The sequence below is a fragment of the Bos indicus genome, chromosome 17, assembly GCF_029378745.1.
Source record: "Bos indicus isolate NIAB-ARS_2022 breed Sahiwal x Tharparkar chromosome 17, NIAB-ARS_B.indTharparkar_mat_pri_1.0, whole genome shotgun sequence".
NCBI lineage: Eukaryota > Metazoa > Chordata > Mammalia > Artiodactyla > Bovidae > Bos > Bos indicus.
Genome location: NC_091776.1, coordinates 15,760,197 through 15,786,755, shown reverse-complemented (window position 1 = coordinate 15,786,755; position 26,559 = coordinate 15,760,197). Strand labels below are relative to the sequence as shown.

Genomic DNA, 26,559 nt, shown 5'->3' with positions numbered 1-26,559 from the left:
ATATATACACACACATTGCTAGCTTGTACATTTATATAACAGTACACCAGTTATACAATTCTAACTTATTTTAAATGCTTTCTTCCTGAACATCTGGACAGTGAATAACAAATATGTTATATGATAAAGCTTTTTAAAAATGGTTTTAGTTTTGCCACTCAGATTAGTTAATACTATTACTAAACCAATTATGACTAAAGAATAACTATTTCCCCCTTTCAAAATTGGATTTTTTTTTTTTTTTGGCTGGCTGTGCACCTTGTGGGATCTTTGTTTCATGGCCAAGGATTGAACATGTGCCCACTCCCCCCACCCCGTGGTGGAAGCTCAGAGTCCTAATGGCTGGACCACTAGGAATTCCCAAAAAAAGCTCTCAATTCAGGAAGAGCAACTACTTGAACAGGAAAAGAAAGTTACCCTTCACACTTGGATAACACTTTAAAATTTACATGAGTATGGTCATAACCAGAGGATATAACAGGGTAAACTTGGTTGGTACATGTGGGGATAAACTACAGTACTAATGCAATATTTTAAAGTAGCTAAGAACAAAACAGAAGGTTGAGAAAGTAAATTAAAATTATAAATAACAGTGACAATACTTTGGTTTCTGTGTCTCCTTTTCTGTAAGGAATAGAAAGTTTTCTCTTTTAACTTCATCACTTATGTAATAGAGTTCTGAATGGATGGCTCTTTTTTTAATGGAATAATTAAATAATAGGGCAGTCAAATGCCTTGCCTCAGGCCCCAGTGGAAATCACTAGTAGGGTTAGAGTCATAAATTAGGACTCATGCTCTCCATTAAGTGTCTTTGCCTTCACAGAAAATTAGACTATGCTTTCAGCTAAATATCTGTCTGAACATCATTCCATTGAGCTACAATAATTGATACTAGAATACTATTTATTAGTAGGATGGCTTCCAGAAAAATTTTCTGCTAGCACAGTTCTACTCTATTAAGTAATATGCTTAGTCATCTCAGCCATTTCATTTATTCTAATTTCTGTTCAAGTTTTTTGTTTTTGAAATTCAACAACTCTAAGTTCCTGAATGGCATGGTTGGAGATGTCAAGAACTATTCATTGTGATGGATCAAGCTTATTTATCCTAACTTGGTATACAAAAACCATTCCCTAGAGGGAAGATAACGTCATGAATGCATTCTGTTGTCACTTACTTTCTTCTTTCCGCTTCAAATCTATGCAGGAGTTTACGAAGACCACCATTCTTAAACCCCTGAAAATGGGCAGCTGGGGCTCCCACGGTGATGACGTCGTAGAGAGCATCTGTAACAAGAATGGACAAGGAGATGAACACTTTGCAAACATTTATCTCCAGCATGCTGTTTGCATTGAAGCATTCACACTGTGGGAAGTGTGAGGAATTATTCTGTTTAATTTTGCAGGAATAACAATGAACTCACATCTCAAGGGGGCAAGATGAGCTAATCAATCTTTCTAAAAGCCACCTGTGCACCTAAACAAGTTATAATATCTGCTTGATTTATGACTACATCTTAATTATATACTACTGTGTAGAACAGTATGTTCTCTCATTCTTCTATATACTTACTGAGATAACACATTAATTGGTCTTTTGTGTATTTTACTTCATTGTGTTTTGCATCATTTAATTTGCAATCATATTGAAATTCAACAATAATGAACAATCTTTCAACCAAAAGTTGCAGAGAAAAGAACCAAAATATTACGGTACTTTGACTCAAGGACAAAACAGTACTAGTGCCTTCACAAAAATCTATACACCACAGTTTTTTGCCTATGTACACACTACATCACACGATTTTGAATGCGTGCAATTGAATTTTGCAATTTCCTTAGGTGGCATAGAAAGAATACACAAATTGTCTTGATCTATTTTCCAGTGAGATACTTTTTTAAAAAAAATAATAAAAAACCCATACATTTAAATTGAAACTCAATCCTTTGATCTCGAAAGCCATCAAGTTTGATACATATTAAGTTTACCACTTCAAAACATGCCATCATCTTACATCCTAATGAAAAGGATCCCTATAAGAAGAAAGACGAAGTGAATCCCCTCTTGTTAAACCACATTTTATTTGAGAAATCTAATTTCATAGTAGATCCTTTTCAAACTGATTTTGATATTGACACCTTGGTTGTTTTTCCAATCTCATTTACAGGGAAAACATAAATTATTTTATTAGCTTCGGGTAAATACCATGACTTTTTCATAGTGGTTCAGGCCAAATACACCTGAAACAGTAATTTTTTTAAATAAAATAGATCCTCAAGTGAAAACACTTCAGCTGCATTCAGAGAATTCAAGGTCACAAAAAATCCCCAGAAGTACAACCCAAACTAAACAGCCATTAAGGCAGATACTGAAGAGTCATTTAATGGACTGCTGGAGTTCTGAGCTTGTCTTCTTTTAAAAAGTCACTGATCAACTGCAAGTCCTACTAAGTCACTTCAGTCGCGTCCAACTCTGTGAGACTCTATGTACTGCAGCCCACCAAGCTCCTCTGTCCATGGGATACTCCAGTCAAGAATACTGGAATGGGTTGCCATGCCCTCCTCCAGGGATCAAACCCACATCTCTTAAGTCTCCTACATTGGCAGGTGAGTTCCTCACCATGAGCACCACACGTGGGAAGCCATCTTTTCTTAAACTAGCAACATACTAGCTTTGTGTGAAATTTAAGATTTCTTAGTCCAGAGGATTTTAACCTAAGATCTAAGAAAAGGGTTCTAAGGTGTCCACGAACAGACATTAATTGTCTTAGTGACTCCGTTCTCCTTCATGGAAGTGGGGATCACAGTTTTCTCAAGTGATTATGGGATCACTTGAAACCACAAACACTAAATTCTAGTCCACTTTCACTTATCTGATGAGAAACTTGAGGACTTTGAGTAGTTGTCTGCTTCATCTAAAGTCTTAAGGACCTTATACTCAGGGATTTCTGACTTCTAACCCAGGAATGGAGAGTGACTGGACTCTCAGTCCGTGGCTCCATATAACAGCTCTGCTAGGTATAAGTTGTGCAACACCGGGAAAAGTATACAATCTCTCTATGCCATGGTTCTTCTGCTAGAAAATGGAGTGGGAAGTAGTTACAAGAAGTTAGCATTCAATAAGTACTATCTATGATTATTTTCCCTATAGAAAGAAATCCTATCAATTAAGCATAGAAGGCTGATATTTTAACTTTTGCTATTTCTCTAAAAAAAAATAATAAAAATTTTAGTTTGAAAAGGAAAGTAATAGTGAGTCTCAGTCTTCTGAATCAGATCAGTTTGTGCATTAATTTAAACTACCTGTGGGTGGCGGGGGGTGGGGGGCATGATGTTACGAAGAATTACACTAAATTTCTGCTAAAACCTGGGTGATCAGCAATAGCAACAATATACCAAAATGGCTAAAAACATGTGGATAACTCCACATGTCCGATCAAGCACAAATTAAACACATTCCAAACTCAATTTTCCAAAAGAGACGTCTATGATTTTTATTAGATCCAAGAAAACCCTCTCCAACACCACCCAACAAGAAGAGGAAGGATGAGGAAAGTCGATATCTGAGAGAAGAGAGCAGTTTTTGTTTTGTTTTGTTTTTAAGAGAGAAGTTTTAATTAATGGAGATTAACCTGTAGAAAATTCTTAAAGAGATGGGAGTACCAGACCACCTTAACTGCCTCCTGCAAAACCAAGCAACAGTCAGAACCAGACATGGAACAACAGACTGGTTCCAAATTGGGAAAGGAGTATGTCAAGGCTGTATATTGTCACCCAGGTTATTTAACTTATATGCAGAGTACATTATGCAAAATACTGGGCTGGATGAAACACAAGCTGGAATCAAGATTACAGGGAGAAATATAAGTAACCTCAGATACGCAGATGATACCAACCTTATGGCAGAAAGTGAAGAGGAACTAAAGAGCCTTTTGATGAAGGTGAAAGAGAGTGAAAAAGCTGACTTAAAACTCAACATTCAAAAAAATCAAATCATGGCATCTGGTCCCATCACTTCATGGCAAATAGATGATGAAACAATGGAAACAGTGACAGACTTTATTTTCTTGAGTTCCAAAATCACTGCAGATTGTGACTGCAGCCATGAAATTAAAAGGCACTTGTTCCTTGGAAGAAAAGTTATGACAAGCCTAGACAGCATATTAAAAATCAGAGACATTACTTTGCTGACAAAGGTCTGTCTCATAAAGTGAAAGTGAAGTTGCTTAGTTGTGTCCGACTCTTTGCTACCCCATGGACTGTAGCCTACCAGGCTCCTCCACCCATGGGATTTTCCAGGCAAGAATACTGGAGTGGGTTGCCATTTCCTTCTCCAGATCTTCCCGATCCAGGGATTGAACCTGGGTCTCCCACATTGTAGGCAGACACTTTACCATCTGAGCCACCAGGAAAGTAAAAATAAAAGCTCTGTCTAGTAAAAGTTATGGTGTCTCCAGTAGTCATGTACAGATCTGAGAGTTGGACCATAAAGAAGGCTAAGCACCAAAGAATTAATTCTTCTGAACTGTGGTGCTGGAGAAGACTCTTGAGAGGCCCATGGACTGCAAGGAGATCCAACCAGTCCATCCTAAAGGAGATCAGTCCTGGGCATTCATTGGAAGGACTGATGCTGAGGCTGAAGCTCCAGTCCTTTGGCCACCGGACACGAACAGCTGCCCCATTAGAAAAGACCCTGATGCTGGGAAAGATTTGAAGGCAGGAGAGGGGACGACAGGGGACGAGGTGGTTGGATGGCATCACTGACTCAATGGACATGAATGTGAGCAAGCTCTGTGAAGGACAGGGAAGTCTGGTGTGCTGCAGTCCGTGGGTCAGACACAACTGAGCAACAACAACAAGAAAACTGACTTACTTTTGCAAAATTTGCAAAACTATGTGTGACTGCAAACACGTTGCCAAGGCCCCTTTTAGGGTCCTTTAAAGAAGCCCATGCACATGAAAAGGCTTGAACCTAAGCTTTATTAGCTTCATGGAGAATCTGTCTCTTCAATTTATCCATAGTTTCAGGCATCCTCTGAAGCTACTTTCTAGGAACAGAAACTTTCTCTTCATTCATCCATCTCACTGAAATGTTGGGAATCCTAGTCACCTGTGTAGGAACTAAGAGACTTGGAAACAGTAGATAAAGGAAGAGAACCAAGTGACTCAAATACTCTCCAGTCCAAAAAGAGCCAATTATTTATCTTTAAATCTAAATGAAAAAACTAGCATTCTTTAAAATTCATCTATAGTTAAGAACCTCCAAAGATATGAACAAGCTCTTTCATATCCAAAATTCTGACTTTTACTCTTTTCTATTCTATTTTCTATTTATGAACTCATCTCTTTTAGGGTTTTAACACTATATTTTTACAGAAGCCTATAAAATCTCCATCTCTGGCTAGATCTGACTTCTTGCACACTAAATTATCCTGTTTCTAACTTGTCTTATGAACATCTCCAAGTGTCAGCCAGCTATTAAGCTTAACTTGTTCTAGCTTAAAAAAAAAAAAAACTTTCAGAAAACATGTTTTACGTATTCATATTTTATAAAGATAAATTATTACAAAACATATTAGTGATAAACTGATACAGCCACTACGGAGAACAGTAGGGAGAGTCCTTTAAAAATTAAAAATAGAACTACTCTGTGATCCAGCAATCCCACTCCTGGGCATATACCCAGAGAAAACCATAATTTCCAAAGACACATGCACCCCAGTGTTCACTGCAGCACTGCTCACAACAGCTGTGAGAGGGAAGGAACCTCAACAGAGGAATGGATAAAGAAAATCCGGTACATACATACAAAGAAATATTACGCAGCCATAAGAGGAACAAAATTGGGTCATTTGAAGTGACACGGATGGCCCTAGAGAGTGTCATACAGAGTGAAGTTAAGTCAGAAAGAGAAAAACAAATATTGCATATTAATGCATAATATGTGGAATTGAGAAAAGTGGTATAGATGATCTTATTAGCAAACCAGAAATAGAGACACAGATGTAGAGAACAAATGTATAGACACAGGGGAAAGGGGAGGGGTGGGATGAATTTTGAGATTGGAATTGATTTATATACAATATTGATAGTATGTATAGATACTATAGTATAGATGACTAATAAGAACCTACTGTATAGCTCAGGGAACTCTACTCATTGCTCTGTGATAACCTAAACAGGAAGGAAATCCAAAGAAGAGGAGGTAACATATATTCACTTCATCATAGAAGCTAACACAACATTGTAAAGCAACTGTACTCCAATAAAATTTAATTTAAAAATAAAATTGAAAAATGTTATATATTCTAAAATGCTCACTGAAGTCAGTTACTCATTCTATTCAACAGCATATTTTAAATATATCCTAGGAGCAGTTTTATTCTTTTAAATTTAGTTAGAATTAGTTGCAGCAGATTGTTTTTCTCTAGGAGAAATCACATATACAAAAAAAGAATCAATCAAAACATAAAAATTCTAAAATAATCTGATCAGTGATATTTGCCTCATTTAAGATGTTCCTCATTTTATCCTCCTTATATTATCTTTTGTGATATGAATAACCCTTCACTTTCAGATTTTTCGTACTGAGACAATTATAAAAATATAGATGGGCATTTTATTTTATAGGAAAGTTAAGCATTTTATAGGAAAAAAGTTTCTATTATATAGGAAAAAAGTTAAACTTTTATAGGAAAGTTATTTTATATAAATGTTATAACATCTTATTCTCTTTTTAAAAAAATAATATGCATATTTTCTTTGATATTTTATATTTCAAAAATTCCTTGGCTTTAGGAAAATGCATCTCATGCACCATATGAGGATAGTGGAGTTCAAGTTGTTGAGTCTCCTGAAGCTAAAGATACTAGGTTGTTTGAAATCTAATAATAGGGCTGCCTTATAGCCTTTTAAAAGCCACTTATTAATAAAATGAGCTAATAAGTCTATTTTTTCCCAGAAGATCTCTTTCAAATTCCTACAACTATAAAAATAGTGCTGATATAAAAAACAGACCTGCTGATCTCATTTCAAGGAACAATTTAAACATAAACCTTGACTTTAAAATGGCCCACAAAATGAATTGGATATGAATCACAGGACAATAGGGAATTTTAAGGGAAATCTGTTCCAAAATAGTCCGAGCATGTTGGCATTACCATTAAATACATCTACAAGATAATTGTGCTTCATTGATAAGGTGATATACCCAGGCTCTTGAGATACAGAAATCAGGGAGCTCTTAATAGCTCCTCCTGCATAGAGATTAGAAGAGTAAGGGGCAGAAAAGTCAACTGACTCATTCATATTAAACAGTAAATCCAGGCCGATATTGCACCTGATTCCAACTGCAGCTTTACAGTATAATATAGTGGTTTCTTTCTTTTTTCCTTTCTTTCTCTTTTTCCTTCATTTCTTCCCTCCTTTCTTTCTTTTCTTCCTTTCTCCGTTTCTTTCCTACGTACTATATACTATTACATATGTATAACATACAAAATAACTTAAACATAGAATATCACAAGAATCCATAATGTATAACATTCACAACTATTTTTCTATGAAAGGAAAATATACTGGAGAGGGAAACAGTCTTCTTCATTTCAGGGATTTGTGTTATTGTAGTCAAAGCTGCTAAGATCCCTAGAGTGGTGGCTATTCTATTTGCTGTATCTAAGCAATGGATAAGGATGAAAAATTAACTTAATGGGTTTGGGGCCACCTGAAGTTAAATGAAGGTTATTTCATTTGTCAGTATGAGACATGGCAACATTAGTTCTGCTCAGTTACTTGTTTCAGGAGCTAGACATTAGCCTTGTCTTTGGTGAATCTGCCTGCTACTGTTTGCAAAACTACCTCTCCAAAAATAGCAGATAGATTAATCAAATCTGGAGAGATGCAATTTACTAATGGTAAGAATGAAAATAGATATAGACTATATCCAAATAATTCCCCAGTGAAATACCAAGGCTTGGCTAATCTTACTTGCATCATTACCTTGCAAAATGTTCTCTGTAATTCAGCTAAACATTCAAATCAGTAGCTATAGATCTTAAATGTATTTAACTATGATTCATTTAATCTGCTATTAAAAACATGCTACATAAATAGAAAATTTGATTGACTACCATTTATAACTTTTAAACATTATACTTTGCAAATAAAGACAATCAAAGCTCAGAAAGGTTATGATTTGGTTAAACTAGGAAAAGTAAGGGGTAGAGCCCCCAGAAGTCAGTCAAGTTTTTAATTTCTATGATAATATAAGTTGGTGACCTAGTCTATAAAGCACCCACTATAACTGAATTTCAATTCAAAATAATGTTTAAAATTACAAAAACATAAACATTTTAACACATACAAATTTTATATTTAATGTTATATGTAGGGCATGCATGTCACACACACACACACACACACATATATATATATATATATATACACACACACACACACACACATACACACACACACATATATATATGATATGTGAGTAGCCTTGGGGGAAAATTTATATGTAACAGAATTCAGTACTTTCAAATTAATTTTTGGGTGTTACATCTCTAGTCCTTTTGCACATTTTTTTCCTCAGGTGTTCAAAGGGAGAAATCAGTCTTTCTGAAAACATGTGAAAAACTCTCTAATTGATGAATTGTACCCTAGTTCTCTCGCCTGCCGATGCAAGAGACACAGGAGACGTGAGTCCAATCCCTGCATCAAGAAGATCCCCTGAAGGAGGAAATGGTAATCCACTCCAGTATTCCTGCCTGGAAAATTCCATGGGCAGAGGAGCCTGGTTAGCTACACTCCATAGGGTCCCAAAGAGTTGGACATGAGTTAGTGACTGAGCACGCACACCCTAGTTCTATAACTTCAAAATCTAGCTTTACTCTTTGTTTGGTATTTGTCATCATAAATAAGAAATTCTTTTATATATCTTATTATGGGTTGAATTGTGCCCACCCTCCTCTCAAAAAGGTATTTTAGAATATGACCTTAATTGGAAACAAGGTTTTCACAGATGCAATCAAGTTGAAATAAGGTCACTAGAGCAGGTCCTAATCCAACAGGACCTAATCCAGTATGTCCTTTAAAGGGGACATTTGGACATTGAAGCAGACACAGAAGATGATATAAAGGACATAAAGGGGAACGACAGGCAAAGACTGAGGATCAGGTGATATATCAAAAAGAAAACTAAAGAAAGCTAAAGATTAAGCCAAGATTAAGTTTCAGAGGAATCACGGCTCTGCTAACACCTTGATTTTCGACTCCCAGCCTCCAGACTGTGAGTCGTTACATTTCTGTTGTTTATGACTCCCGCTTGGTGGTACTTGTTAGGACAGCTGATACATATCTCATTAAACTAATCAGAAGAAATTTAGTTTGCTTTTTCAAATGTCTTTTTGTTAGTTGCCAGTTCCTTTTACACTGCAGAAACAATGATTAAATAATTAAATGCCTTGTATCATACCAGTTCACTCTAGTCTATCTTCAGATATTAACCTGGGAAAAAACAGCATAATGTAAATGGTTCTTTTGTTTTTAAGAAGTAAGTGGAATGTAAAAGGCTGCTTAGCTAATAATTTCTCTTTGTTTTCCTCCTTAGTATTTTAAGGATCATCACCAAATATTTGAACGGATATTTAAGTATAAATTCATATCAATTTGTCTCCAGCAGACTATCTGGTTTAATGATACTGCTGTCCATCCATAGCTGTAACTCAAGTTATCATTTTCTCTCTTCTTTTTATTCCATCTGTCATGGAATTTGCAAGTGATGATTTTTCCAAAATGCCTCTCTAAATCATCATTTATCTAAATCTGGCTACTTTTTTAGTTGAAGATTTCAGTGTGTCTTCAGTTCAGTCGCTCAGTAGTGTCCGACTCTTTGTGACCCCATAAATCGAAGTATGCCAGGCCTCCCTGTCCATTATCAACTCCCGGAGTTTACCCAAACTCATGTGCATCGAGTTGGTGATGCCATCCAGCCATCTCATCCTCTGTTGTCCCCTTCTCCTCCTGCCCCCAATCCCTCCCAGCATCAGGGTCTTTTCCAATGAGTCAACTCTTCCCATGAGGTGGCTTGCTGCTGCTGCTGCTGCTGCTGCTAAGTCCCTGCAACCCCAAGGACTGTAGCCCACCAGGCTCCTCCATCCATGGGATTTTCCCGGCAAGAGTACTGGAGTGGGGTGCCATTGCCTTCTCCGATGAGGTGGCTTAATAGGCTCTAAACTGATCACTTTCCTCCAATTTTAACTGTCATGAAAAAACTACAATCTGCTTTGTTCCAGTGATGGCAACTATCGTATGTATCACAAAAACTATTATTGTTGATTCTATATGTTTTACATGTTCTAGCTCACTTAATCAGGACAGGAACAACACTGCTTAGAAAGATTAAATAACAGGCTTAAGGTCAAACATAGAGTGGTAAAGCTGAAATTCTGTTTTACTCCAAAATATATAAACTTGCTACTATATCATAAAAGTCTCTTCATATTGGCTATTAGAAAAAAAAAATTATGTTGGTTGCCAGATAGATTTTGAATGTCCTAGCTTCTTTATGACTTTGTTTTTGATGATTTTTAAAAACCATTAGTTGTTATGTTCAAATTATTAATAGACACAAGTAATCAAGGAAGAGTATCCAAATGCCTTAGGGCCAATCCATCTTGCTTTTAATTCAGTGCTTTCATTTGACATAACTTTTGGTGAACAGGATGCATGTTATAATGTCAGTTACTTGATAAGGTATATGATAATGAAATTATAATTGAATATAAATAATCAATATAATTATAATATATTTATAATACAACAATGGGCTTCCCTGGTGACTCAGCTGGTAAAGAATCTGCCTGCAATGAGGGAGACCTGGGTTCGATCCCTGGGTTGGGAAGATCCCCTGGAGAAGGGAACAGCTACCCATTCCAGTATCCTGGCCTGGAGAATCCCATGGACTGTATAGTCCAGGGAGTTGCAAAGAGTTGGACATGACTGAACAACTTCTACTCACATCAATAATACAATCATATGTCACAATGATTTTAATTACATTTGAACTTGTATGTTAGCTGGTTGTGCACAGACAATCAGTATGCACAAACTTATACAAATTTTTTTGATTACAAAACTTCAGGTAATTTTAAAGCCGACAGATTTTATTTTAACTTTTAAAAAAGCCTAACCTCTCTATTTTTAACTGTGGTGTTGGAGAAGACTCTTGTTGGAGCCTCTTGGACTGCAAGGAGATCCAACCAGTCCATCTCAAAGGAAATCAGTCCTGAATCTTTATTGGAAGGACTGAGACTGAAGGTGAAACTCCAATACTTTGGCCACCTGATGCGAAGAACTGACTCATTTGAAAAGACCCTGATTCTGGGAAAGATTGAAGGCAGGAGGAGAAGGGGATGACAGAGGATGAGATGGTTGGATGGCACCACCGACTCGATGGACATGAGTTTGAGGAAGCTCCGGGAGCTGGTAATGGACAGGGAAGCCTGGTGTGCCGCAGTCCATGGGGTCACAAAAAGTCAGACATGACTGAGCGACTGAACTGAATGAACCTCTATTGTGACAATGGCTGCAAAACTGTGTGTTAGAATGCTTCTTTAGCTGCATCTGTGAATGACCATGTGCATGTTTGTATGGATATGCTGACAGACTTAGCATGAAAGACTGACAATCTAAAGGAACGTTTGGCTATCTGGGAAGGTGAGTAGGATGACCATAGAATTTATTATTCACACAGAGAGAGCTTTGAGAGGTAATGGATGGGGATGGCATCATTAACAAGCTGCTTGACAAACATCATAATATGGTCTTTTTGCTGTTAAATAGTGGCAGATGGCTCCCCCAAATATTCACAAAAAAATGATATAGCAGTAAGTTAAAGAAAAAGGGAAATGAGAAGAAAACTTAAAATATATGTTATACTGAGAAATGGCAAGGAATTATGTAGCAGCAACATCTTTTTTTAATTTAATTTAATTTTATTTAACTTTACAATATTGTGTTGGTTTTGCCATATATCAAAATGAATCTGCCACAGGTATACATGTGTTCCCCATCCTAAACCTTCCTCCCTCCTCCCTCCCCATACCATCCTTCTGGATCATCCCAGTGCACCAGTCCCAAGCATCCAGTATCGTGCATCAAACCTAGACTGGCGACTCATTTCATATATGATATTATACATATTTCAATGCCATTCTCCGAAATCATCCCACCCTCTCCCTCTCCCACAGAGTCCAAAAGACTGTTCTATACATCAGTGTCTCTTTTGCTGTCTCGTACACAGGGTTATTGTTACCATCTTTCTAAATTCCATATATATGCGTTAGTATACTGTATTGGTGTTTTTCCTTCTGGCTTACTTCACTCTGTATAATAGGCTCCAGTTTCATCCACCTCATCAGAACTGATTCAAATGTATTCTTTTTAATGGCTGAGTAATACTCCATTGTGTATATGTACCACAGCTTTCTTATCCATTCATCTGCTGATGGACATCTAGGTTGCTTCCATGTCCTGGCTATTACAAACAGTGTATGTAATATAACAGTGTATTTAATAATATTATAAACAGTATTATAAGCAGCAACATCTTATCATTCACTCTAGAGCTATTTAAGTATGTTATGAAAATTTATACGTATTTTCTTGAAAAATGTATCTCAAAACTGAGTACATCAAAATAGTCTACCACTTTCTGATAAACCCACTTCCCCAGAGAAGGGGGTGACCCTGTTGATAGTCACCGCTAGGTCAGAGAGGCAGTCCGTCAGTCCACCTTTGGACTTTGGTTTCTCAGGGTAGATACAAAATGAACCAGTCTTGTTTTGCCTTTTTTTCTAATTCAAATAGTAGCACAATGGGTAGCTATTAGGAATCGCTGAAAATACCTAAGGAAGCTATTACTTATTTTGTATAGTTACTGGCAACTCAGTTCAGACACCGTATTTACAAACACAGCAATGAAAATCTAATGGTTTCTTTCAGTGTTTAAGGTCATTATCAGCTTCAACTGCTTCATCTTCATCCTTGTATAACTGCCAGAATTTTAAATTCTTCCAATAGTCAAGCCATTTAAAGAAGTACACACCAACATGATTTGTCCATTTGAAAAATAATACTATATCCCTACCTTTCAGGTGAGGGCTGTGTACGTGCATTCTTTGCAAATGTAGATTTATTGGAACAAATTCTAATGTTTTTTCTCCTTTGCTGCTGCTTGATTTGAAAGAGGACCCTAGGTGGAAAAAATCGAACATCATTAGTAAATAAGTACATGCATGTGTGTGTGTGTGCACAAACAGGTGTTGAAAAGTTCCTCTGATGTAAAAGTTCAGATGAAAAATATTTTCTGCATGAGCTGATTTTTTTCCCTCAGAAATTTAATTTTAAAAATTCTGTTACCCCTAGAATGACGCCATGAGGGAAAATAGTGTAATTTTTTCTTCTTTGCTTTTCATGCCAAGATGGTAGACTTGAAAATAAAAAAATTTGGCTTTTCTACATTCATAATAATACTTATGATTGCTTTCACATAACATACATGAAATTCATTTCACTTTGAATATGTGAAGTCGTTGATTTCACACCTGTTTCCTTGCTGAGTTCTGTCAGAATGTCTTGGTACATATTCACCATTTGATCACAGTGAGTAAGGACGTTTTTTCGTAGATTGTCCCAGTGTGGAGAAAGCTCACCAAGTTCTTTTAGCTCCTGGTTTCTGTTCAGTATGGAAAAGAAGAGAAAATAGTGATTTTTATCTTAAATCCATACATACAAAATGCTTTATCAGGGTTGCCAAACTAATTGACTGACCATCCCTTTCAGGAAAACTTTGTGCTTATTAGGAAAAAAATCATTTTAACACAAAGGAAGATATGAATCGTTTAGCCCACATAAAAATTAAAAGTTCTGTATGCTCAGTCACTTCAGTCATTTCTGACTCTTTGTGACCCTATGGACCATAGCCCACCAGGCTCCTCTGTCCATTGGATTTTCCAGGCAAGAAGAATTGATGCTTTGAATTGTGGTGTTGGAGAAGACTCTTGAGAGTCCCTTGGATTGCAAGGAGATCCAACCAGTTCATCCCAAAGGAGATCAGTCCTGGATGTTCATTGGAAGAACTGATGCTGAAGCTGAAACTCCAATACTTTGGCCACCTCATGTGAAGAGTTGGCTCATTGGAAAAGACCCTGATGCTGGGAGGGATTAGGGGCAGGAGGAGAAGGGGACAACAGAGGATGAGATGGCTGGATGGCACCACCGACTCGATGGACATGAGTTTGGGTGAACTCCAGGAGTTGGTGATGGACAGGGAGGCCTGGCGTGCTGCAATTCATGAGGTCGCAGAGTTGGACACGACTGAGTGACTGAACTGAACTGAACTGATACTGGAGTGGGTTGTCATGTCCTCCTCCAGGGGATCTTCCTGACCTGGGGATTGAACCCGTGTCTCCTGCGTTGCAGGTGGGTTCTTTACCACTGAGTCACCAGGGAAGCCCACGGTTCTATATATCAAGAAACAAAACATTTTCAATTTATTGAAAAAAATTTCACAAAGATGACAAAGACTTACTACCCTTAACATATAGAGAGGCCATTCAGCTTTTTTTTTTTTTTTTAATCATACTAAACCTCAATAGAAAAACAACTAAATTCTAGGCTTTGACTATTCAAAATAAAATAATCTGGAACTAGCTATCTAACCATGTCTGAAGCTATTCAGATAGTCTATGTATAATATAGCTGTAATTCTTTTAAAGCCCATAAATAGTATGATCAAGTATGATTTTATTGGTCTTAATTTCTGCCAAGGACAATTTAAGTAAATACTATATGCCTATATTTTGCCCCAGCTTTATCAAAAGACCTAATCAAGTCATCTAGGTTTTAATTATTAACTTTTATCTAATTCTCTACCCTTTAGCCAAGTTAATTTAAATCATCAGAATGCCTTTTAAAATTATAATGATAAATGATTTAATATGCTGCTTGGTTAGATTTCTCATTCATTTCTGTAACCTTTTACCAACAACATTTTCATGAGGCTAATTTAACCAGCAATAATGAACCATCTTTGCTATTTTGGCTGTGAAACATGCTAAATACCAAGCTAATAAATTCAGAAGATGTAGAATCTTTAACATCCTGTTAAATGCAAGAATAATGGATGGTGTGCAAAAATGTGACTTGCTTTCAAATGCTTGTGGCTGCTTTTGCTTTGTTTCAGCAGGAATGCAATATAATATTGCTGCATCTTCCACCTGAGGTCTTTATAATTTCTGTGAACATTAATCTCAGTCTCAACTTTTCCATAGATTAGCTTTCATCACACAACATTCACAGAAGTAATTAATCAATGGAAAATTAGAGTAAAGGAAGTTCATGACAGAAGGGGGATTAGGAGGGAAGGTAGAAGAATTAGAGTCAAGTTCTCTGTGTGGACTCAGATGACAGGTGCTCAAATTCAGGACAAAGTAGCAACAACCGAAACAAACACATAATTTAAGAAGCTGAAGAATCCAAGTCTAGAAGAACTCGGCTGATTAGGTCAAATATGAGGTACATAGCAAATGCGGTACATCAGCTTACTAGGTAAGATTTTGAGCTTTATTTTCAATATATGGTTATAATAGAAATATTAACTTAGTATTCCTGTTTAATACTAATAAATGCACCAAGGGTTTACAATGTATGTTGTCCCTGAATCTCTATCAGAAATAACAATTATAAGGGGAAGTGGTGAGAAAGGGAAGGGGTGATTGTAAAGTCCCTGACTGTGGTGTGGAATACTGGGGTGGAATATACCTCCCTGCCTAAGACAAATCTAACAAAGTGTGGCCTGAAAATCTTAGTGTTCCGTAGGGAGTGACTTAGGGAAGCAGGGAGGAAATCTATAAACTGATGTTTAAAATGTATTATATTCCTCCAGTATGTCAAAACTTATATACAGGAATACGTAGATGAAACCTGGCATTCACTACATGTTTCTCCTAAGAAAACATTCCATAGATATACATCCTGAAAGGGACAACCAACCAACGTAAGGTTTCTCTGCATTAAAAAATAAAAGTTCGAATGTAGGAGAACTATAGAATAAATGTGTAATGAACCAGAGCAATGAAAAATGCATAAAACAAAATGGGGCAGAGAAAGAAAGTCACTGTAAGATTTTTAAAAAAGAAAAAAATTACATCGCACGCTTGCTAAGTCACTTTAGTTGTGTCCGACTCTTTGCGACCCTATGGACTGTATGTAGCCCACCAGGCTCCTCTGTCCATGGGATTCTCCAGGCAAGAATACTTGAGTGGGTTTCCATGCCCTCCTTCAGGGGATCTTTCTGACCCAGGGACTGAACCCGTGTCTCTTACATCTCCTGAATTGGCAGGTGTGCTCTTTATCACTAGTACTACCAAAAAAAAAAAAAAAAAAAAACATTAATACATTAAAATAGTGAAGATAATTGGGTGCACCAAAATCAGCCAGCTTTTCAATCAGGAAGGCTAGGGTTGTTTGTACCACAGTTTAATTCTGAATTGATAAGCAAAAACTTTTGAGTTTAAGAGCCTTGCTTTGTATCTCCTCCTAGGTTCTCTGGAAGTCATGGCCTGAGATTAAACAATTCCAGGTCAGCCAGAGGGAGGAAAGAAGAGAAGGGATGAAAGGAAAAAGCAAAAGCAGACATAAGGTGGTCTGTTTAATGAGCTGGGAAGAACTTCACAAGAAAACAAAGCTGGCTATTTGACCACATGGAACAACTCCAGAGAAGTCATAATGGAATTTCTCCTCTTTGGAAAGATTTTCTAGGTGGAGGAAAAGTCATTTATACCAGTTCCTTACCATCTTCTTTAGTTCACTGGTAAAGACCTCCATGGGGCATTAACTCTTTCATATCTCCAGTAGTATAATCTGTGGGCAGCCACTGGGCAGCCACTGCCTCTGGGCAGCCACTGGGGAGTAATATCTCAGTGGAGACAGAACTTTCCTGGGTCTGGTATGGAAAGCCATACAGATTTACTCTGGATGTTTCCATGGCAGACATCACTGGGGTCATGACAATGGCTGGTCTTCACCTTAAGGGAGACCGATAAGCTGATGGAATTAGGAGATAAGGAGACAGTGGTGGCATTAGCTGTGGCTCTTGATCGAGCAAGTGGTCAAAAGCTGAAGACATGTTGGGGGTGAGCAGGCATAGAAAAGCACATAAACTGGGCCCAGGACAGGCAAACCTCTTGCATAATTCAGGTACATCTGCATCATTTTATGAAATCCAGATACCATATAGAACATCCTTCATCTTCCCCAAGAAGGAAGTTCAAGTACAACCCTTCAAAGTGATGGCCAGTAATTAGCCTCCAATTAAAATAAATAAATTTAAATTAAAAAACAACAACTATAACAAAGTGATGGCCAGTTGCAATTCCCCAAAGATTTAAAGAGAAGTAGTGCCCCAAGCACAATAGTTGATACTTTCGCTGATTTGGGGGCCTTAACTGATGTTGATCACCAATCTTTTCTACCACTCATTCCAGATTTGCCTCAGACTCTACTGGCACTTCAGCTGGTCTGGGTTGCTTCCTTGTGAGGTTATCTAGACCTTAATCCCAAGAGATTAGGCTCTTAGTTTTCTTTCTTTCATGGAATTTTAGTTGTGGCAGTTTCCCATTCATTTGGACACGGAACACCTCTGAGTTCTAGTTATATTTTTCTTTGCTCAGATTGTGAACAGTAGCCCTGTGTCCTCATGGTGATGAGCACAGTACCTTTTACGATCTCTCCTGGTCCATTTAGTTAGAAATGTATGGTAGTCACATCACATGTAAAATCAATCACAACTCCCAGTTACCTGGGACTCTTACTGGGTCCTCTGACAGAACTGTCTCTGCCCCTACTCTAAGAATCAGTATTCTAACTGGCAAAGTCTAAGGTTATAGGGAAAGGAAGCACAGATCTCCAAGTAGGACACTGTGATTGGATATAAGGGCCCACCCTTTCTTCTAAGGGTGGTTATTCTGGCTATGACAGGCCCAACATCTGATATGAGCTGTTGATTTAGTATATAAACTTCATCCTGGAGGTTTTTTGCCCAAGCTGGTACCTTAGCTGAGTCTTTCAAGGTGAATATGATTCCACTGTTCTATCAGGTCAATGGCTTTTGATTAGGGGTTGGGGGTGGTAGCGGAATGGAGTGCAGTGATTACAAACTCGTTTGCAGCTCATTTGATGTAACAAGTATCCTTTGGTTGGAGCAATGTCATGTGGGACAGCATATCATTGGATCAGGCATTCTGTGAGCCATCAGATGTGGGAGCTAGCAGTGGCATTGTGAGCAGAAAAAGCAAACACACATTCAAACTCCGTTTCATATCCCAGTATTAAGTGTTGCCTTCTCCAAGGTCAGAGGGATCCAACTTAATTGACCTGACACCAAATAGTTGCTCAGTCTCCCCAACAGAATGATATAATATTTGAGTCCATTGCCAATGTTAATGCAATGTTAATTTAGCAGTAACAGTAGCTACATCAGTCTTGGAGAGGGAGGCCATGCCTTTAGGTTCAAGTATAACCCCTGTGTCTATCACCAAGGCCATTCTATTCATGAGTCTATTTCACAAACTCTGTGGTGTCTGAGAGTCTGGCCAATATCCATGGGCAGGTGATAATGTCCATCTGGTTGTAAAGGGCCTTCTATGAAGTATTTGTTTTCTGATGAGCATGGCTCTCAGACATAAAGGTATTTGTGCTAACTCCTATAAGCCCAATCCACATACCCGTGTCCAGACTCCTTGAATCCAATCTTCTAGTCTGATTTCTTCCAGATCATTCACTTTGCTAATACTCAATATATATCCATGCCTGAAGCCATCTCTCTCTCTAAATGAATAACAATTACACTGTTCTTCAGATCTACCCACAGGATGGATTTTGTCATTACTAACCTTCATTATCTACCTAAAATATGAGGCTGACCCATCTTTAAGAGTCTGAATTCTTTCCTCCTCCATGAGTCAATCATATGAGATCTCCAGGGGGCTATAAGTCTGAAGGGGAGAGAGGCATCATGAAATAGAGGTATTGACATGAGGTCAGTGACATGAGACTCTGGGACAGCTCTTTACGAAGTATGTTCATACCTACCAGATCTGCTTAAGCTAAATTCCAAACGTATCACTCCCATCTCACAATACCTTACTCCTGTATCATACAGTGGGATCACATCAGTACCCACTGCATAATGGGCAGCTCCAGGCCAGAGCTGTGTCCCATCGTCAGAAGTTGTGTCTCTTAACTAGGGTCTAGTATTAGATTGGGACGATGCAGGAGGCACCAGCACATTTCAAACCCTAAAGGTCTGCGCTGAAACAGGCTTATCCGGATTTGCTGAAGCTTCCACAGGCTGAAACTATTTCTCACCACAGATACTTTCAGGCCCAAGGCTGAACCTCCGTGGTCATGCACCCAAGGGCTTGCAACACAGGATCTTTTGAAATGTTCTTGTTACTTGGGCTCTATTCAGCACATTCTGCTTCTCCATTAGTGATTTATATATATATATATATATATATATATATATATATATATATATGTATGTATGTATGTATGTATGTATGTAATACTTCATGGGAAATAGATGGGGAAACAGTGGAAACAGTGTCAGACTTTATTTTTCTGGGCTCTAAAATCACTGCAGATGGTGACTGCAGCCATGAAATTAAAAGATGCTTACTCCTTGGAAGGAAAGTTATGACCAACCTAGATAGCATATTCAAAAGCAGAGACATTACTTTGCCAACAAAGGTTCGTCTAGTCAAGGCTATGGTTTTTCCTGTGGTCATGTATGGATGTGAGAGTTGGACTGTGAAGAAGGCTGAGTGCCGAAGAATTGATGCTTTTGAACTGTGGTGTTGGAGAAGACTCTTGAGAGTCCCTTGGACTGCAAGGAGATCCAACCAGTCCATTCTGAAGGAGATCAGCCCTGGGATTTCTTTGGAAGGAATGATGCTAAAGCTGAAACTCCAGTACTTTGGCCACCTCATGCGAAGAGTTGACTCATTGGAAAAGACTCTGATGCTGGGAGGGATTGGGGGCGGGAGGAGAAGGGGACGACAGAGGATGAGATGGCTGGATGGCATCACTGACTCGATGGACATGAGTTTGGGTGAACTCCGGGAGTTGGTGATGGACAGGGAGGCCTGGCGTGCTGCGATTCATGGGGTCGCAGAGAGTCAGACACGACTGAACTGAACTGAACTGAATAATTTATATATATACTTTATATATATTTATTTATATATTATATATATATATAACCACTTAGCAGCAGCATAGTGGTTATATAAGTATGTATATTTATATGTAACCACTATGCTGCTGCTAAGTCACGTCAGTCGTGTCCGACTCTGTGTGACCCCATAGACGGCAGCCCACCAGGCTCTCCGTCCCTGGGATTCTCCAGGCAAGAACACTGGAGTGGGTTGCCATTTCCTTCTCCAATGCATGAAAGTGAAAAGTGAAAGTGAAGTTGCTCAGTCCTGCCTGACTCTTAGCGACCCCATGGACTACAGCCTACCAGACTCCTCCGTCCATGGGATTTTCCAGGCAAGAGTACTGGAGTGGGGTGCCATTGCCTTCTCCAATAACCATTATATCATACATCAAATATACATATATATATGATATATAGTGATTATATACATTTTTGTGTATATGACTTTTATGTATATTAATGACATGTGTATCAGAAATACAGCTCCAAAGCACAGCAGTCACTTATGAGCATAGATGAAAAAGGTCTTTTTGTGTATGTATATGGTATGTGCTGTATTCCTGATTTTCCTCATTATTTGTCATTGAACCAACTTATGTTAGAGATGAAGCAATTATGAGTACCTCCTTCATTTGTAAAATAATCCCATTAGATAATCCAAATTATAGGATACCAGAATTAAGATATCCTTTTGATATAGACTATAAGAAAACAACAACTACAAACACACAATGTCACAGTTGGAAGGAAATTTAGGAAACAATTTGAAACCTGCTGCTTCACAGAAGGAGGCATCTAAATAGAATTGCTTGTTAGTCTCGAAGTCACTAGAATACTATCAGGCTTTTAGACTATAATCCCCATGTACACTTTCCTCATCCCACAAAATTCTGCACTATAAAGGCAAAGAAATACATAACAAATTAACAAAATAACAAAGAATAAACAGTGGCTTGTTGGTTGAAGGTACTCAAAGAATATATGTTGAGTGAGTTGCGTTTACAACCTGGACCTATTGACCTTTAGAAGTACATTTATAATCTTTCATGTACTCTTCATATTAAACCTGAACTCAGGATAAGTTATAATTGGGAATTTTTGCTTCTGAATCATTCAGTTAGAATGGCGTGGAAACTAGGTATGCAGTAATAATCTCGAAAATGTGTTCAAGTGTATAGTGGTGCCCAGTATTCTGAAACCCATAGATAAGGCCCCTGTGGCCCAGCCTGCATGTTGCCACTCTTACCTAATAGAAATCTGGCATCCACATTATAATTACATAGTTACCCATCTTTACTAAGTCTTTGGTATCAATGATAAAGGTGATGAGCTCTGTCAATGTATTTTCAATTCATAGAAAAATATTTTTTAAAACACTCCTCACCCATCTATAAACTATCATTTTACTCACAGTAACAACAGCTTCTGCTTTCAAAAAGCTGTCTCTTTCAATTGTTACCCTACAACAATAAAAAACAAAAATTTCTTTCTGGAGAATCTCCTGTCCTGCTAGAAAACATACAGTTTCTTATGAATTCCCTACTCTACTGTTACTAAAGTTCTATTTTTAAAACAAATCTTCCAGCTTGTCTCTAACGCCTTCTGATTCTCCAAGACACTAATAGCGAGGCATGGAAAGTTGAAAAGACTGAATATTCAAATATTAATAAGCTTAGGCCGGTTACATGTTAAAGTTCTTTTGGCACTTACTGCCATCCATCCACTTTCACTTTGTTACCTACAAAAATAAAAGGCAAATTATATAAAATAAGTCTCCAAAGGAGACAGGTGATTGCTAAAGCCTACTTGAGAAATATCTAATGCTCTATGGTTCTTGACATTTCAACTGTAAAGTCTGACATTCTTGATAGTTGATGAAATATTCATACAGCACTCTGGAAATAACCTGATGGGGCACTTTTTGTCTATATGGTTTATTTCATCTTGCCTTGTTTAAATATTTCAAAAATACATGCTTTCCCTCTGCAGGAAAATTTCAAGTAGTTCCTGGAAGTTCTTATGACCTGCTGAATTTTCCAAAATGTGAAACATACAATGAAGTATATAACAAGCTTGAAATGCAGGCTATTAAACAACATAAAGAGAAAATGAGACCACTCGCCACTCCCTCCCCCTCCCCCCCAAAAAACCCAAAGGACTCCTGGAAGAATAAAGAGGAATAACTGAACACAAAATGAGTCATATAAACTAAAAGGGAAATAACCAAACCTGCCTTACAATGTTCACATATGATGCATGAAACATTGAAAAGATAATTAAACAGAAAAAAGTTGTAAACTTCCTTACTTACACCCCTGGGTGTCATGGCTAAAAGAGCAGGGAGGGTGTTGGGCAATAGAGAAGCCAAGTAAGCAAACTAACATCAGACCCCTTGCCTTGCTCCAGCCACCCACCTGCTCTAACTGAATCTCTCTAATTATACAGAGCTATAAAAAAATTTCTGCTGGCAAAAAATAAAACTAGGTTTAAGACTATCAAAATAGAACAACAGTTAAAAGAGGAGAAAGTTTATCATCTACTTAAAGCTTCTATTTTAAAGATAGTTTTAAAGCCTGCTGATAATGTATTTAAGAGGGGGAATTCCAACACAGGGAAACTTGCGCTGAGTCTTTGAGTTGCTAAAACTTGTCTTCGTTATCATTTTGTTTGACCACAGTCCTTAGTCCATGGAAAGTGTGTAATGTAGTCCTGTTGACTGAATGAATGAAAGGACTGCTTGCAGACTGTAGTTCTTAGATTTTTCTGATATTTGAGAGAAAGTCACACTATAAACTGAGTCCGTATAGTCAAGGACCCTACAGTCAAGGCTATGGTCTTCCTAGTGGTCACATACAGTTGGGAGAGCTGGACCATAAAGAAGGAAGAACACTAAAGAATTGATGCCTTCAAATTGTGGTGCTGGAGAAAACTCCTGAAAGTGCCTTGGACAGCAAGGAGATTAAATCAATCTTAAGGGAAATCAACCCTGAATACTCATTGGAAGGATTGATGCTGAAGCTGAAGCTGCAGTATTTTGGTCATCTCACGTGAACAGCTGACTCACTGGAAGAGTTCCTGATGCTGGGAAAGATTGAGGACAGAAGGACTAGAGGGCGTCAGAGGCTGAAATGGCTGGACAGCATCACCGATGCAATGAACATGAACTTGGGCAGACTCTGGGAGATGGTTAGGGACAGGGAGGCCTGGAGTGCTGCAGTCCATGGGGTTGCAAAGAGTTGGACATAACTGGGCGACTGAACAACAACAAAATATAAACTAACCCTAAAGCAGAATGCTGAGATCTACTCTAAATACAATGGATACATGTAATATATAAATGTGCCACCGTTGAGTCCTCTAACCTTATATGGTCTAGGTTTATAACCCTGGCTTCTTTACTTCTTCCTTAGGGATACAGAAAGATTTGAAATATATCTTCATATTGCATTTCTTACTGCAATGTAAGTCAATTGACAATTGTATGTCAATTTGGCTGAACCACAAGGCATCAGATATTTGGTCAAATGTATTTGCAGATGTGCCTATGAGGGTGTTTTAAGTGATATTAACATTTAAAAATATAGACTGAATAAAGCAGATTGTCTTCCCTATATTGGGTGGGTCTCATCCAATAAGTTGAAGGCTCACATAGAACAAAAGGGCTGAGCAGAAGAGAACTCCTCTTGCCAGACTGATTCTGAACTAGGACATTGGCTTCTCCTGGGTCTCAAGCCTGCTGGCCTTTGGACTAAAACTACATCACAGTCTCTTCTGGGTCTCCAGCTTGCTGACTCACTCTGAAGATTTTAGGGTGAGTACACACAGACACACATACACACACCTCCTACTGGTTCTGTTTCTCTAGACAGTCTTGAGTAACACACTATGTAGAGCTTTCATCACAAAGCTTTCTCTCTGCTTAGGTAAAAGAAGTTGGGGGGTAGTGATGAGATATAAATGTCTAGCATAGAGTTTAGGCTCTTTCAAGACTTTTTTTTTTTTACAAATACTCTGTCGACTTCTTCAAAAGGAAAGTAACCACAGAGACACTCAGCTTGTCTAAGGGACATACTCAAAACATTGCTCTAGTCCTGGGGTCAGGCTCCACACATGAGCATCTATTTTATGTGTAAACCCCCCCCCCAAAAAAAAAATCTGGTTATGTAAACTCAAAAATCTTTGATATTTTGAAAAGTAATTATTGTAAGAAAGAATGCCGAAGAATAATAGTTAATTCATTTACAAGAATGTAGTTAAGACCAAATAGCCTGATAAAAGTTTATCTACCAAAGGATATAGCCCAGTAAGAAAAACATTAACATGTTATCTGAAATTGTTATTATCTAAGCAAATAGAAATATTTTCCCACAATGAGCTGTATAATACCATTTTGTAAAATAAAAATAGCTACACAATTTAAACAGAGCTTTTGGTAGTTATCACACTCTAAAACTACATGTGGGTATACATGGGTGGCAAGTTTAATAGCCAAATGTCTTTCATTCATTAAGTAAAATTAGACCTCAAGTCAAACCTGAAAGAAGTCATAAAAGTTTACCCATTATTGGAAAAAAATTAAATACAAAATAGTCAATGAAGAATAGACTCCATAAATGACTGGTGGGTGGCTTCATTTCATAAAGTGGTCAGGTGATACCATAAAACTGAGGAAAGTTTGGAAAAAAATGACTGGACATTCTGAGTGATCATTTACTCTGGTTTTTGCTTGCCATTAAAATAAGTGGCTGTGGTATTATACACTCAAGGTAAGTACAAGAATTAGTTGTAATCACAGAATCTGTTTGTATCTGATAACCAGCCAAGTTCTATCATTTAATTTTAGGTAACTTCATTAGAAAAAGAATGAGGAATGATGAGCATGTTTTATTCTATCCTGAGAGTCTATTTTCTGTTCCTGATAAAGGTGATTTGGTGTTTATTTATTTCTAAATAACATCTCACCCTCCAAAGTTTGTCAAACATGGTCATTTATTATTATTATTATTTTATTTCTTAAAGCTCAGTGTTCCACTTATACTTAAAGTGGTGGCATATTATCTGAAGTTTATCCTAAATCCACATATACTAATACATGTCTTTTCATTTTGGGTAGCCAGGAAAATTACTAACCGTACCTGAAAGATTAGTAAGCAAGAACTTGTGCTCACAGTATCATTACTTTTCCATAATTCCTGCCCATTCTTTTAGAAAGTGTAAACATTTGTGGGTATTACCCCTGTGAATTCTCACCCCTGGATCTGGAATGTAGATGTCCCCAGTTCAGTTTCAGAGGTATATGGTAATCCAAGACATTCCACATAGTTCTTGGCAGTAGAGCTCTCTGAGGGACATCATGAGGTTTTCTAGGTCATCATGGTTACTTTGGTATAGAATGTGTCTGTTTCCTTTTTCTTACAACAATCCTCAGATATAATTGTTTCAAAGTCCAGAATAAACAAAATAAAAAGTTCCATCCCACTAGGCACATTTCAAGGGCTCAACAGTCACATGGTTATCAGAGTAGGCAGTGCAGTATAAAGCATTTCCAGCATCGTGGAACTTATAGTAAACAACACTGCTCTAGACAAACGAGAATATAAGTGAGCAATGTAGGGACTTGTCTGATGCCATAGTGTGAGGAAGTGGCAGAATCAAGACTTGTACTGTGAGGTCTTGTGAATCAAATCTTGCTCTCTTTTTAATCCCTAGTGAGTATGATTTCCTCAGCAGCTAAAAGTTAAAGAATCTGCCTGCAATGCAGGAGATGCAGGAGATGCAGGATCCATCCCTGGGTCGAGAACATCCCCTGGAGGAGGAAATGGCAACTCACTCCAGTGTTCTTGCTGGGAAAATCCCATGGACAGAGGAGCCTGACTGACTGTGGTCCATGGGGTCACAAAGAGTCGGACACAACTGGAGCGAACGAGCAGGCAGGCATGATTTCTCTTAAGAAAGTTATCCTTCCGTAGGAGGACAACATTGGAATCTCCCGTGTGAGGGGCTCATCTGAATGTCACTTTCACCCAGGTCAGCAAAGCTGGTGCAAATGTTTTGCTCAAGTGTGCACTTACCAGACAGCCTTGGCTACCAGAAATGTTGGAATCTCAAACAACTGAACAAAATTCTTATATAATTTCCATTTTTTAACAAATATTTATGTAGTGCTTATTACGCTTATTCATGCCAAGTACGATAATAAGAACTTAACAAATGTTCACTCATTCTATATGCCTAACAGTCCAGGGAAGTAGCTATTATTATTATTATCACTATACTTAT

General features: G+C 37.8%; 1 protein-coding gene across 5 annotated transcripts in view; it reads right to left on the bottom strand.

The window, feature by feature from the left end:
- Nucleotides 1-26,559, bottom strand: part of INPP4B (inositol polyphosphate-4-phosphatase type II B) — a 714,114-nt gene that overhangs the window by 180,912 nt on the left and 506,643 nt on the right. For all 5 annotated transcript variants that reach the window (XM_019977498.2, XM_070769067.1, XM_019977497.2 and 2 more), the window contains 3 exons: nt 13,604-13,734; nt 13,147-13,251; nt 1,178-1,286 (listed from right to left, as the gene is read on the bottom strand). In XM_019977498.2, coding sequence (XP_019833057.2) covers nt 1,178-1,286; nt 13,147-13,251; nt 13,604-13,734 — 345 coding nt within the window. The remainder of the gene's footprint in view (nt 1-1,177; nt 1,287-13,146; nt 13,252-13,603; nt 13,735-26,559) is intronic.